This window comes from Lepidochelys kempii, chromosome 25, assembly GCF_965140285.1.
Source record: "Lepidochelys kempii isolate rLepKem1 chromosome 25, rLepKem1.hap1, whole genome shotgun sequence".
Lineage (NCBI taxonomy): Eukaryota > Metazoa > Chordata > Testudines > Cheloniidae > Lepidochelys > Lepidochelys kempii.
This window is the reverse complement of record NC_136404.1, coordinates 12,178,631-12,193,548: the sequence shown is the minus strand read 5'-3', so window position 1 is coordinate 12,193,548 and position 14,918 is coordinate 12,178,631. Positions and strand designations below refer to the sequence as shown.

At 50.8% G+C, this 14,918-nt stretch overlaps 1 protein-coding gene across 8 annotated transcripts in view; it reads left to right on the top strand.

Moving 5' to 3' along the window:
- Positions 1–14,918, top strand: part of PTPRS (protein tyrosine phosphatase receptor type S) — a 247,445-nt gene that overhangs the window by 179,241 nt on the left and 53,286 nt on the right. For all 8 annotated transcript variants that reach the window (XM_073323722.2, XM_073323721.2, XM_073323720.2 and 5 more), the window contains exons 7-10: positions 4,791–5,060; positions 7,140–7,721; positions 11,671–11,804; positions 12,010–12,154. In XM_073323722.2, the coding sequence (XP_073179823.1) occupies positions 4,791–5,060; positions 7,140–7,721; positions 11,671–11,804; positions 12,010–12,154 (1,131 nt within the window). The remainder of the gene's footprint in view (positions 1–4,790; positions 5,061–7,139; positions 7,722–11,670; positions 11,805–12,009; positions 12,155–14,918) is intronic.

Sequence of the window (14,918 nt, the reverse complement as noted above, 5' to 3'; positions counted from 1 at the left end):
TATTAAAATAAATATCAGCAGTGATGGCTTCTAGTGTGGCTCACTTGCTACCCAGACCGTACCAGACCTCCAGCGAGGGACCCTCTGGGTGTTTCTTGTTACAGTGAGTGCTGTTGTCACCACCCTGAGCCCTGCCTTGCCTGCATTCATGTGCTCTCTGCATGTCTCCCGTGCTAATGCAGGAGTTGCTCTCATTTCCCGTGTGTGTGTGTGTGAGAAAGAGAGTGAAGCTTCTTTAAACCAGGATACTGCCCACAGAGATACTGCACCTTACCAATGCTTTCTGTCCTCGCATTGCTGTGTGGCCAACCATATTCCAAATTCTCACCCTTCATGGGATTCCCAGGTTCTTGGTCAGGGATCAGGACCTGCCGTTTGCTTCCCACTTGCTATATGTGCTAACTGTCATTAAAGCAGCCAAGCGGTAATGCTGCACTGAGGGCCTGAAAACCTGAGCACCTCCGTGTCCGTGTGGGGTGCTGCAAATCGGCACATCTCTGAGCAGCTCTCAGCTTGTGTTTTGTGAGTGGACCCCGTCCTCTACCCCCGCCGGACATGGGCAGGCAACACTGGTTTGTTCCCTTCAGACTCCGATTCTCAGCGCTCCGCCCCCATTGAAAGATGCTTTTCAGTTACGAAATTGTGATTTCTTCTTCCTTTCTTTTTTTCTTTCTTTATTTTTTTTTTAATTAATCTCAGTTTGAATTTAACTGTCTTGTTCTGTTTCCATGACAACTCGGTGTTTGCATCCCACCCGCCGTTGTTTGTTGCTGTCAGTGCTGTTTGCTGACTGGATCTTGTCCGTCAATGTGTGTCTCCCCATTTCTCCTCAACCTCCCCCAACCCACCTCCCCCAGGAAGTGACATATCAGCTCCTCTTTGGAAGACTCATTCCCACCCCCCGATCTGTCTGCATGTGACCCCCACTTGTTTCTTTTCAAGTACTCTCCATCTTGTCTCCAATGTGACTGGCGCAGTCTTTATGTGGCTCCATTTTCTGAAATGCCACCAGCTCCAGGGAAGTAGCTAGGACTCTCTGCTCTTGCCAAGGCCGAGCGACTCATTCAGACTGGATCCCAGTGGAAGGAAGGATGGGAACAGCAGCTGGGACACCTCCAGCCCTTCTTGCTAGGGCTAAGAACTTCCCGGCGTGGGGGGCCTCCTGCCCATTTGCCCCAGCCAATGCCCAAGTGTGTTTTAAACCCTGTCCCTCAGCCTCTGCTGGTGTCTAGGCACTGCTCCTCAGCCAGGCTCCAGGGGAGGAGATGCCTCCCCACTCTTCTGAACCAGTAGGTCCTGCCAAACCCTCCCCAGCGAGGACCAGGATGTAAGTGAAGTTACACCCCCCCACACCTTCCTTTCCCAAGCCAATGACAACCTCTAGGTGAGGCTATACACCCTCCCAGTTCTGTGCCTTTCCCCAGCTCGGGTCAAGGTGGGGAAGCATTCATGCCCCTTTCTCTTGGGATCTCCCTGGTGTGCCGAGTCTCTATGCTCTTCATTGCCTGAAATCCTTGACTCTCCTTGTCTTCCCCCCAGGCCCTGCCCCATTGGTGCTGCTGCCCTCTCTGGCTGACTGCACAGAAGCGGGTCTGGTAGCCAAGTGGGGAGAGCTCCCCTTGAGATGGAGACATCTGGGGAAGGAGGCAGGGGCTAATTTTTCCATCGAGCCTCCACTGCAGGGAAACAGCTTCTGGCCTGTTGGTAACAGGGAGAGGGATAGGCCTCCATTGGAGGTGCGCCTTCCAGAAAAGCTGGTTGGTGCTGTTCTAATAACGCTCTGTGGTTCTTCCCCTCTGAATGATCTGGGTTCCGACACCTCGTGAGCAGCTCATGCAGCTGCCAAGCGGCTCAAATTCTTCTCCTTCCTCCAAGCAAAGAAGATCGGGAGCAGGGGTTAGATGGGCAGGCGGCTGGGCTGTATGGGTGAAGCTAAGGCAGATACGGAGAGCAAAGGCTTTGCAACTAGCTTGGGCTGTGACCGTGTGCCCCCAGCCCCCATGCAGGAGGGGGCGGCATTTCCAGCCCCGCCGCAGGCTGGATGTTAAAACTTGAATAATGGAGGTTTTGGTTCACTGGCAACTCCCAAAAGTGGGGGGATGGGAGGGAGGGGAGAATTGTTTTGAATCGAACAAAACATTTTGTGGGACCTGTAATTGGATGTTTTGGGTCAGTGATGAGCATTTTTAATTTTTTTATTTTTAAAAAATAGAATGGAAGGAAATGTCAGAACCAAAAGGCATTTTGAACCCAAAATTTTAAGCATCTGAACTTGTATAAGGATTTATTTTTTGCAGGGGGAGGGGAGTTTCAGCTGTAAAATTTCACCCGCTGCTAATGAAAACTCCATCCTTCCCCCACAGCAGCGTCAGGCCTTGTTTCGCCAACTGTTCCGCTCTGTGGGAAAGAACCCCCTCTCATGGGCCATCTCCTCTCCCAGCAGTGCAACGCCCCGCCCTCCTTCCCCCGTCTTCATTCCCAGAATACTTCATTCTGCAAGCCACCATTTGAGAACCTCGGTTAAGGAGCAACCTGAAGCTGGGTTGGTGCAGTAAGCTAGAGGCTGATCCAGGCCATCAGGTCTAAGGAGATCTGAAGCCACCATGACCCAGTGGGGAGAGCTTCTGGGCCTGATTCTCTTTGGCACCAGTTTTGTATGGGTTCAGCTCCCAATGACTTTAGTGGAGTTGCTCTGGATTTACTGTGCTGTAGGAGTGAGGAGAATCAGGGCTCTAGCCTGTGGTACTCCTCACAACCACTGGTATCCTTACTCGCTGAGTACATGCAGGAATTATACAGGTATCTCTGAAGCCTGCAGGGACTCATCCTCACACGGCTCTTTCCCCTGTTGCTACAATTATACCTGCAGCCTCCCCAGCCTTTAACCCTTTGCCCTCACTCCTAGGATGGGATGTTGCCCTATTCAGCTCACTCCCAACTACATCTCTCTAGGTCACCTGTTGTCTGCCCATGATCCCTCTTGGACTCTGTGGGGTGTTATCCCGCCATCATACACAGACTTAAATGGAATAAATAGTAGGGGGGTCATCCAGAGACAGATGGGGGGACTTATGGAGATCCCACTCCCCTAGGGCCAGCCCTTGAGCAGGGAGAGGTTTCCGTGTCCCTTGGGCAGCCAGGTGCAGAGTTAGTCTCTGGGTTGGGTTTTTATGATTAAACTTCTCTCTGGTCCCCTTCTCCTTCTTTGACGTGTGAGGAAACCACCCAGCTGGTCCCTCCGTCCATCCGTCCCAGTCACTTCAGAAAATGAAGCCACGGAAACTGCGCTCTCTCTCCTTTGCATCCATGTTCTTCCCGTGTAAGGTCTGGAAGCTGCATCCACTTCTCTGCTAAGGAGATGCACAGAACATGTCACTGTTTTCTCAACGTTAAAGTTTCATTACCTTGTTTTTCTTATTATTATTAATTCTATTCTATTTATTATTCCGCCAGGGCTGAGATGTGACAATGTGAGCCACCACATTGGGTCACATCAGCTAGAAAAAGTATGCAGCATTAAAGTCGGTTTCCCCCTCCCCTTCCCCGTCTCTCTCTCTCTCCCCCCCCACTTTCCTCTTCTTCTTTCTCTCTTTCTGTCTGTCTCTCTCTCTTTCTCTCTCTCTCTTCAGTATCCATGTGGGCATTTGCTAGTGGCCCATAAGTTATACTCCTCTGCATTTTTTTCTTCTCTCTGTCTCTGTCTCTCTCTCTTTTTTTTTAAACCTATTTTGCATGATGTTTGTGACTCTGAGAGCTGCATCTATCGATGGAACCGTGTCAGATCTTAAAGAGGCTTCGTTAGGGTTTCTATACCCGAAAACCACAAAAATTTCATTAGAGTTTCTCATCTTTCCCACTCTCTCACATTCCAGGTGCGGGGGGGGGGGGGGCGGGGGGCTCCTTCCTCCTGGACGGTTCTCACACATGGACAGACACACCCTAAATTCTAGCCTGCTCTGGGGGCGCCCCCCTGTCTTTTTACCTCTCAGGTGGCTTCTCTGGAATTTGGGGCAGGAGACCTCTTTCTCCTACTTGATTTCTCCTTGGAGTCTCTCCCCCCTCCCCCCCAGGGTCTCAACAAGCTGAAGGCCTTTTCAACAAGAACAGAGCCCTGAGAGGAAGCTTTCCTCACACCCTCCCCACCCCAGCTCCTCCCCGTCTTCCTCCGTTCTCCTTGACACTGGCCAGAAATGAGAGCTCGCTGGTGTGAGATTAGTCCTTTCCATGGGGCATGAATCTGCTACTCTGGAGAGGACCAGTTCACAACATGGCAGTGGGCTTGTTCCAGATTTCCATGCGAGAAGGAGGTGGAGGAGGGCGAATTAGATCCTACTAACAAAGGGGAGTGGGCAGGGGCTCTGGGGAAGCGGGGTGGGGAGCCGGGGCCCCAGCAGCTGTGGAGGAGATTGTTCGACGCGTGCAATGCCGGCACTTGTCAAGTAAAGATGAGAAATTGCTAATAAATTTTTGTGTATTTATCTGTGCTGTGATGGGTCTAATCTTGATCAATGGAACCCTGTTGCTATGAAATATCGCTTTATGTCTATATTCTATATCTTGTTTGTGAAGTAAAATTTATTTGAAGTTTAATTTTTTTGGTTTTGGTTTTTTGAATTTTTTTATTATTATTATTTTTTAAATAAAGGAAAAAAAGATGAGCCCCGTTTATATTTAAATTATCTTCTCCCCTTTTCTTTCTTTCTTTCTTTTTTTCCCTTTTTTTTCTTTTCTTTTTCTTTTCTTTTTTTTTTTTTTTTTTTTTGTGTCACCTCTGTGCGTCTCGTCCACAGTTCGCCGGGTGGCACCTCGCTTCTCCATCCTGCCCGTCAGCCATGAGATCATGCCCGGGGGTAACGTCAACATCACCTGCGTGGCAGTGGGTTCGCCCATGCCGTATGTCAAGTGGATGCAGGGGGCAGAAGACTTGACGCCCGAGGATGACATGCCTGTGGGCCGCAACGTCCTGGAGCTCACTGACGTCAAGGACTCGGCCAACTACACCTGCGTGGCCATGTCTAGCCTGGGGGTCATAGAAGCCGTGGCTCAGATCACCGTGAAATGTAAGAGAATGAGCATGTGGGGGTGTGACCATGCATGTGAGCGTGCACATGTGTGCAAGTGTGAGCGACCATGCAGGTGCATGGCCATATGTATGAGCATGCACATGTGTGCAAGCATGAGCAACCATGTAGGTGGTGCATGGCCATACGTATGAGCATGCACATGTGTGCAAGCATGAGCAACCATGCACGAATGAATGTGTGGTGGCATGACCATGCTGGTGATCATGTGGCTGTGTGTGGAAATGTGCAGATGCATGCGAGCATGTAGTTGTATGAGCACGTGAGCGTATGGGGTTATGCTCATGCACGTAGGCACATGGTGGGGGCGGGGGGTGTGAGAGCGATCAGGGATGAGCATGGTTGTATGAGCATATGGGTACATGACTGTATGCGATCATGTGGGTATAAGTGCACACGAGTATGGACAAATACACATGTGCGTGCATGAGCTTGCAAAGGCATTGCTGTGCATGTGTGTGTGTGCAGATGTGTGTGAGTGTGCACATGAGGATGGCATGCTACTGAGTGTGGTACAAAAAAATCCCCAACCGATTGGAAGCCACCAGCTTCCATCACTGGCTTGGGGCCTTTCCTGGCTTTAGCAGCTGTTATTTATCAGGGGAACCGAGATTCAAAACTTGTACCTTTGTTTTCATCCTGGGTCATGAGTCTGGTTGGCTGATGATGTGTGGGGAGCCTTGAGCGGTCAGGGGACTGGGGCTTGCATCCCACTCTTGTTCCAGTGTTAGAGGGGTCAGAACCTGCCCGTCTCCGGCATGCAGTTCCTTGCACCACATCCTCGTCGTGGTGTCTTACGGGAACCTTCTCTGTTGCCTCACCACATGAGAAACCCCAGCTTGAAGCTTGTGATTTCCAAGAGGAGCATAGATGTATGGCTGGAAGACTTCCCTCCTCAACTGGGGAGCATGAGCAACAGATCCTCTTGGCTGGGAGAGGTGCAGAGTTGATGTCTGCTCTGAGCACTGACCCTGTCCATAAGGGAATTTGGGGAGGGGGGAAAAGGGATGCCTTCATAAGGACCTGAGAGAGGAGAGTAAATGAGAACTAGATCCCACTTGATCAGAGCATACGGGACAGGGAGCTCTGGCAACAGTGGGGAACAGGGACCCCTTGGAATCATTGCACAAAACTCCGGCGGAGCTGTTTGCGCAGGGAGCAGGTTGAGACGCTGGCAAAAGGATGCCCGGGGCTGGATTGAAACACTCCTTTGCTTTTCTGTTTTTTTCTTTTTCTTGTACCATAATATTAACCTTAAAAGCTCATGGCTATGATGCATTGTCTGAATATTTCACTTCCCCAGATACGGAACCTATGTCCCGCTGGCACGTTCTGCCTGTTGTCTTTATCTTTCTGTTCCTGTATGAAAGTAACTGCAATATGTTCTAGCAAGCAAGTTGAACAGGGAGGTAGATCTAGAAAGGGCCTGGGTCTACAGCGGGTGCTTGTAGGGATTTAGAGGATGTGCTTCAGGGGATGGTCTAGAATTAGATCATGCGTTTGGGTAAGCCCCAGGTGTAGAGCATGTACTTGGGAGGTCTTGAGCCCAGATCTAGGGTGCAGACTTGGGGGAGAAGGTGGGTCTAGAGAGCACATTTGGAGGGGTCGGGGAGTGGGGAACCAAAGCAAACTTGTTCATTTTGTAGCTTTCTAGACCGAGAACTGCGTAGTTCTAGAGAAAGCTGTCTTGTGACTGCATACTGCAGGTACAGAGAGAGCCAGAAATGCCCAGGTCTAGGAACAGCTAGTGATATTTAAGGAGATATTTTTTCCATATTCTAAAGGAGTTGGGTGTGAAACCAGTTTTCCTCAGCACATTGGGATGTTCAGTTGAAGTCTGTGTTAACGATTCCAGATGTTTTGTTGAATGCTTCCTTTTGATAGAGCAGTTTAAGAAGGTAATAAAGAGCGTAACTAGGTTCATAATATTTCAGCAGCATTTTACTGAACAGCCGCGCTGCGATCTGTACGGTGCTGCCAGCTCTCAGCGCCCTAACTTGCCAATTAGACACCGTTTTAACATATGGTTCTAAAGTGTTTATTCTTCCCCATCCTCAGCGCTGCCCAAGGCTCCCGGGACCCCTGTGGTAACAGAAACCACAGCAACCAGCATCACCATCACCTGGGACTCGGGGAACCCCGACCCTGTGTCTTACTACGTCATCGAGTACAAGTCCAAGAGTCAGGATGGCCCTTACCAGATCAAAGAGGACATCACTACCACGCGTTACAGCATCGGAGGACTCAGCCCCAACTCGGAGTATGAGATCTGGGTGTCTGCCGTCAACACCATCGGGCAGGGTCCTCCCAGCGAGTCCGTGGTGACCCGCACTGGGGAGCAGGCGCCAGCTAGCGCTCCTCGCAGCGTCCAGGGGCGGATGCTGAGTGGCACCACCATGATCATCCAATGGGAGGAGCCGGTGGAGCCCAATGGGCAGATCCGCGGCTACAGGGTGTATTACACCATGGAGCCGGACCAGCCGGTGAGCAACTGGCAGAAACACAATGTAGACGACAGCCTCCTGACCACAGTTGGCAGCCTTTTGGAGGACGAAACCTACACCGTCCGGGTCCTGGCCTTCACTTCCGTGGGAGATGGGCCCCTCTCCGACCCCATCCAGGTCAAAACACAGCAAGGAGGTGAGTTCTGGGCCCATGTAGTCATGGACAGACTGAGCTGCCACACACGGATTCTGTCGGGAGAGACAGTTAGCTGGCTCACAGCACAATGATAACACTGTGCCCAGGGCGCTCTCCAGAGCACTTTCTCTTTACTGGTCATCTTTATAGAATCATAGAAGATTAGGGTTGGAAGAGACCTCAGGAGGTATGTAGTCCAACCCCCTGCTCAAAGCAGGACCAACCCCAACTAAATCATCCCAGCCAAGGCTTTGTCAAGTCGGGCCTTAAAAACCTCTAAGGATGGAGATTCCACCACCTCCCTAGGGAACCCATTCCAGTGCTTCATCATCCAACCTAGACCTCCAACTTGAGACCATTGCTCCTTGTTCAGTCATCTGCCACCACTAAGAACAGCCGAGCTCCATCCTCTTTGGAACCTCCCTTCAGGTAAAAAGAAAAGGAGTACTTGTGGCACCTTAGAGACTAACCAATTTATTTGAGCATGAGCTTTCGTGAGCTACAGCTCACTTCATCGGATGCATACCGTGGAAACTGCAGCAGACTTTATATATACACAGAGAATATGAAACAATACCTCCTCCCACCCCACTGTCCTGCTGGTAATAGCTTATCTAAAGTGATCATCAGGTGGGCCATTTCCAGCACAAATCCAGGTTTTCTCACCCTCCACCCCCCCACACAAATTCACTCTCCTGCTGGTGATAGCCCATCCAAAGTGACAACTCTTTACACAATGTGCATGATAATCAAGTTGGGCTATTTCCTGCACAAATCCAGGTTTTCTCACATCCCCCCACCCCCATACACACACAAACTCACTCTCCTGCTGGTAATAGCTCATCCAAACTGACCACTCTCCAAGTTTAAATCCAAGTTAAACCAGAACATCTGGGAGGGGGGGTAGGAAAAAACAAGAGGAAACAGGCTACCTTGCATAATGACTTAGCCACTCCCAGTCTCTATTTAAGCCTAAATTAATAGTATCCAATTTGCAAATGAATTCCAATTCAGCAGTTTCTCGCTGGAGTCTGGATTTGAAGTTTTTTTGTTTTAAGATAGCGACCTTCATGTCTCTGATTGCGTGACCAGAGAGATTGAAGTGTTCTCCGACTGGTTTATGAATGTTATAATTCTTGACATCTGTGTCCATTTATTCTTTTACGTAGAGACTGTCCAGTTTGACCAATGTACATGGCAGAGGGGCATTGCTGGCACATGATGGCATATATCACATTGGTGGATGTGCAGGTGAACGAGCCTCTGATAGTGTGGCTGATGTTATTAGGCCCTGTGATGGTGTCCCCTGAATAGATATGTGGGCACAATTGGCAACGGGCTTTGTTGCAAGGATAAGTTCCTGGGTTAGTGGTTCTGTTGTGTGGTATGTGGTTGTTGGTGAGTATTTGCTTCAGGTTGCGGGGCTGTCTGTAGGCAAGGACTGGCCTGTCTCCCAAGACTTGTGAGAGTGTTGGGTCATCCTTTAGGATAGGTTGTAGATCCTTAATAATGCGTTGGAGGGGTTTTAGTTGGGGGCTGAAGGTGACGGCTAGTGGCGTTCTGTTATTTTCTTTGTTAGGCCTGTCCTGTAGTAGGTAACTTCTGGGAACTCTTCTGGCTCTATCAATCTGTTTCTTTACTTCTGCAGGTGGGTATTGTAGTTGTAAGAAAGCTTGACAGAGATCTTGTAGGTGTTTGTCTCTGTCTGAGGGGTTGGAGCAAATGCGGTTGTATCGCAGAGCTTGGCTGTAGACAATGGATCGTGTGGTGTGGTCAGGGTGAAAGCTGGAGGCATGCAGGTAGGAATAGCGGTCAGTAGGTTTCCGGTATAGGGTGGTGTTTATGTGACCATTGTTTATTAGCACTGTAGCGTCCAGGAAGTGGATCTCTTGTGTGGACTGGACCAGGCTGAGGTTGGTGGTGGGATGGAAATTGTTGAAATCATGGTGGAATTCCTCAAGGGCTTCTTTTCCATGGGTCCAGATGATGACGATGTCATCAATATAGTGCAAGTAGAGTAGGGGCTTTAGGGGACGAGAGCTGAGGAAGCGTTGTTCTAAATCAGCCATAAAAATGTTGGCATACTGTGGGGCCATGCGGGTACCCATAGCAGTGCCGCTGATCTGAAGGTATACATTGTCCCCAAATGTGAAATAGTTATGGGTAAGGACAAAGTCACAAAGTTCAGCCACCAGGTTAGCCGTGACATTATCGGGGATAGTGTTCTTGACCGCTTGTAGTCCATCTTTGTGTGGAATGTTGGTGTAGAGGGCTTCTACATCCATAGTGGCCAGGATGGTGTTATCAGGAAGATCACCGATGGATTGAAGTTTCCTCAGGAAGTCAGTGGTGTCTGGAAGGTAGCTGGGAGTGCTGGTAGCGTAGGGCCTGAGGAGGGAGTCTACATAGCCAGACAATCCTGCTGTCAGGATGCCAATGCCTGAGATGATGGGGCGCCCAGGATTTCCAGGTTTATGGATCTTGGTAGTTGAAGGTTGCTATCAAATCCCCCCCGTCACTCTTCTCTTCTGCAGACTAAATAATCCCAGTTCCCTCAGCCTCTCCTCATAAGTCATGTGCCCCAACCCCCTAATCATTTTCATTGCCCTCCGCTGGACTTTCTCCAATTTTTCCACATCCTTTCTGTAGTGGGGGCCCCAAACCTGGATGCAATACTCCAGATGTGGCCTCACCAGTGCCGAATAGAGGGGAATAATCACTTCCCTCAATCTGCTGGCAAGTGTTGACTCATATCCAGTTTCTCGTCCACTGTCATCCCCAGGTCCTTTTCTGCAGAACTGCAGCTTAACCAGTCGGTCCCCAGCCTGTAGCAGTTCATGGGATTCTTCCGTCCTAAGTGCAGGACTCTGCACTTATCCTTGTTGAACCTCATCAGATTTCTTTTGGCCCAATCCTCCAATTTGTCTAGGTCACTCTGGACCCTATCCCTACCTTCCAGCGTTTCTACCTCTCCCCCCAGATTAGTGTCATCTGCTTAAGTATCTTCAGCTTAAATAGAAATAGCTATTTGGGGAGGAAGCACTGTCCAGCGGCTGGAACAGAGGAGCTGGGAGTTAGGACTCCTGGGTTTTGTTCCTAGTGGTTACAGCAGGCAGCTAGGAGACAGGAGTCCTCTGCTCTATCCTTGCCACTCTCTCTGTGACATTGAGCACGTCATGGTAAAAAGGTGCCTCAGTTTCCCCACCTCTAGAGTAGGTTGACTGATACCCCCACCTCCCCACGTGTGGTGTCTCTAAAGGATGCTGAGAGCCTCTGATCAAAGGAACCGTAGGAGGGCAGAGCCGTATTCTGTCTGTATCTAGTGCTACCTGTCATGGCAGGCACGTGAGAGAGGGTTTTAGAAGCCAAGTGGGATATGCTGGCTGTACTCATCTGCATGTCATTACCCAGAATGCTCTGTGAATGAACAGATAGTTTGACCTCGCTTCTGGCTGAGTTCCTCTGAGTGCCCTTCTCTGTCAGAAATGCATACCCCTTCTTTCCCTGGTAATCAGGAGCCCCATTCTGGCTGCAGGCCAGGGAAATCCGCTTTCTGTACACTACGGTTCCCGGAACCGTCCAAGTTATGGAGAGGCTGAGAACATCACTCAAGGGATGGGGGGCTGTCCCCTTTACTGTGTAGGATGATGGACACTGTGATCCAGGACTGGCTTGTCTCCAGCGACTGTAGATGGTTTACTGTCCTGGCCCTGCAGGGTGACAGACACTGGGCTCCAGTAAAGAAAAGCCCCTGCCTTCCTGTAGGAGCGATGGGAAAGAGTCAGGACCACGCACCCATATGCTGCTTATGGACAAGCCTGGGGTGGAGGTGGGGGTGGGGGGAGATTCTTCTAAATAGCCCAGTAACCTGGGCCCTGTCTCTCTCTCCCTCCTCCTCTGCGCTGGCTGTCCAACCCCACCCTGTGGATTTCTCCTCGGTCTATGTTAGTTCCTGGGCAGCCGATGAACTTTCAAGCGGAAGCCAAGACGGAGACCAGCATCAGAGTGTCATGGAGCCCTCCCCGGCAGGAGATTATTGTCAAGTACGAACTCAGCTACAGGGAAGGAGATCGCGGCAGGGAGGTGAGTGCCACAAGGGAGGCGTGGGGGATGATGGTTCTGCCCCTTTTGCCTGCAGGATGGCGGGACCCTCCCTTAGCTGGGGTGGCTGGGAGGTGTGGGAAGCAGGGCAGGTTTTTTGTGGGGATGTTTGTTTCTGCTTCCTGTTTTTATTTTTTCTTCCCTCCCCTTCTCTTCTCCCCGCCCCCCCCCCCCGGCCCACCTCCAGGTGTTGAAGACCTTTGACCCGGCGACCTCGTTCACAGTGGAAGGTCTGAAGCCCAACACTGAGTATGTCTTCCGGCTGGCTGCCCGCTCGGCTCTGGGCCTGGGGGCCTACACCCCGGAGGTCAGGGAGCGGACCCTGCAGTCTAGTAGGTGTCTCTCCTTTCCCAGCCTTGTCTGAGGGGAAGACAGTCAGGGAGCCACAGATGGCAGGCACAGGGGTATGGAACCGAGGGGAGTTCACGGCACCGACCTCACAGGAGAGGACTGCGCGGCTGGGGTACTCTGTGGGGAGGGGGTTATCCGGTACTTATGGACCCCACCGCCTCCTCCCTCGCGGACCTATATAGTCAAGGTTTGGGTGGGCTTGGGATCAGGACACGAGTTAGCACCACCTGTCCAAGAGGAGCGGCTTAACGAGCAGGGTGGCTTAATGAGCTTGACACTGTCCCCCTCGGCCATTCATGCTGAGCATGCTCAGTGAGGACGGCTTCCCGCCTCCCGCTTTGAGGCTATGGGTCGTTAACAAGCAGAAACTGAGCAGGAGCTTCCAGGGAGGGACACACGAGGGGTTTGAGAGAGCTCTCTGCAAGAGGTTTGTGAGCCGGGGGGTAGATGGTGATTAATAAAACTAACATTGTCATCCGTCTGAGGGAAAGCAGCCCCCACCTCATTGTTCATAAGTGACTTCATAGCCTGCGGAGACAGGCCACTGGGGCTTGGCAGAGCTGGGGGGGGGATGTGGCGGGGATGTTAACGACACCAGAATGGAGTGTATGTAACCCAAATGTGCTGGTTTTAGTTTAATGGATTGTCTCCCTTCGCTGTTGCCCTGGGGATGACTAGCCCTGGATGGCAATATTTCAACCTGGGCTTTTCACAGATCTTTGCTTTTAAATGAGGTGTTTTTTCACTGCATGAGTGGCTGTGGCAGCTGTTCTTTGTGTTTTCTGTCTCCTCTCATCTCTACTAAATCCCTCGGCCGCAGTTTGGAGTAGCCGCGAGCAGAACTAGCTCAGAAATGGCTCTGGTCAGCGCGTGAGAGCGCAAGCGAGCTCCCATCGCTCACAACCCTTAACAAGTGGGAGCTGCAGCCTCTCAGCTGGGCAGCCCCCCTCGTCTTTCCATTTTAATTGTCAGCTCCCCTTCCCTCTCTCGCCCAGGAGCAAGAAGAAAGGGGAGTTTCTCTTTCTACTTCAGACAGAATTTCTTACCGGGGCTTTCTCAAGTCTCCAGTCCATTCAGAGATTTGCTTGTTTGTTTGTTTGCTTCCTTCCTTGAAATGTTTTTTTTTTTTTTTTTATAAAAGTTGGTATCTATATAAAAAGAAAATTGTTTCCTGGCTTTGCTGAAACACCGCTGGTTCCAGTTCGGTACCAGTAGAAAGAACCAGATGTCCTTGATCAGCACCAAGAAATAAAAGAATGAATCGAAAGGATCAAGTATAGGTGTCAAAACTTTCCCACACTCTGCTTCTGTTTTACTAGAGCTTTTCATTCTGGGAGTCATGGGGCTGGTTGTGGGGGAGGATTTGGGAACGGGGCTTTCTGGTTGGATACAAGTAGTCCAGAGGGGTGGGCATCACGGGGTGGAAATGGCTGTAGGGCCTAGCGACACTGGAGGTTTTCCCAAAAAAAGGAGATGGCAGGTGGGGGGCTTCTTTGGGGATCTTTCTATCCTGGAATTTGCCCAGGAGGCGTGGTTTGTTCCATTGGTCTGCAGCTCAGCTGTGGAGGGATAGCCGTCAGTTTCACAAATTTAACGCTCTTAAGAACCTCAGCTGGGGAGCTGTCAACATTTTGTAACGTGGTGAAACGTTTTTTCCTGGCCGGCTGCTGGATGAACGAGTCAATTCTCCCCTGTCCGGGTGGCATCCTTCGGCTCAAAGACCTTCTGGCTCGGGCAGGCTTTTGTGTCTTTCCTCTGCAGCCCCTTTTCCATTCAGCTCCTTCCTGGCCTGCTCCCTGGCTCTCTTTTTCTCCCCATCCATCTGCCTGCCTGTCTCTCTGCATGCCCTCACAACCCAGTGAAGCCAGCTCCCCGCACTGTCTGTCTCTCTTGCTGCCTGGGCAGTTTCCCACCTTGTCTCTGCAACACCAAAGCTTTCCCCACCCCAACCATCTGCTGTGGTGTTCTGTGTAGTCCCCCCCCCCCCCCCCCCCCCCGCCACCAGTCTCAGCTGTCACACACATGCATGCCTGGCCCGCAGCCCCTCCCTGCATGCACCCCCTTGCACAGCCCCCCCACATCTCTTGTCAGGGTGGCTCTCCCGAGCATCATAACCAAAGTAAAATCCATTAAACTAAAGGTAAAGTATCTTTTTCTTCTTGAAGTAGCTGGGTTTTAACTCTTCACGTACCAGAGACGTAGATTGGAAAACAATGAATCAGACGCTTGGAGACCTAAGGCAATGTTGCCCTTTCTAACCTAGCTATGAAGCCCTTAGAGTTTCTTAATACCCTCCTCATTTGAACATTTCTCCTGGTGCAGGAAGCAGGTGTCACCTGATAGGAGCGGCAGCGGGGATGTGTGGGATGGGCTCTAGAGGAACCAGAGGGATTTTCACCTCTCTGCTCCTTCCTAAGAGGGATGTTCCTCTACCCAGTTGCTCTGATCCTTCTCCACCCCAAATAGGCTCTGAGTGAAATTACAGTGATCTAAAGTCTGTGGTACCTAAAGGGTTAAACGCATTGTATTGTACGAGGTCAGTAAGGGTCATTCTTGTGGCTTGGACAGTCAACTTAAAGCCTGTAAAAGATGCAGCTCAGGTGAGTACTGGCTGGTCTCAAGCTGATTCACAAATACAGTCCACCCTGTCGCTGCACAGTCTCCTACACACCCTGGGTATCCTGCAGCCCCTGGGGGAGGAATGGGTGGGGGCAGGGGTGTCTCAAAAAGCTGTCTGCTTGGTGA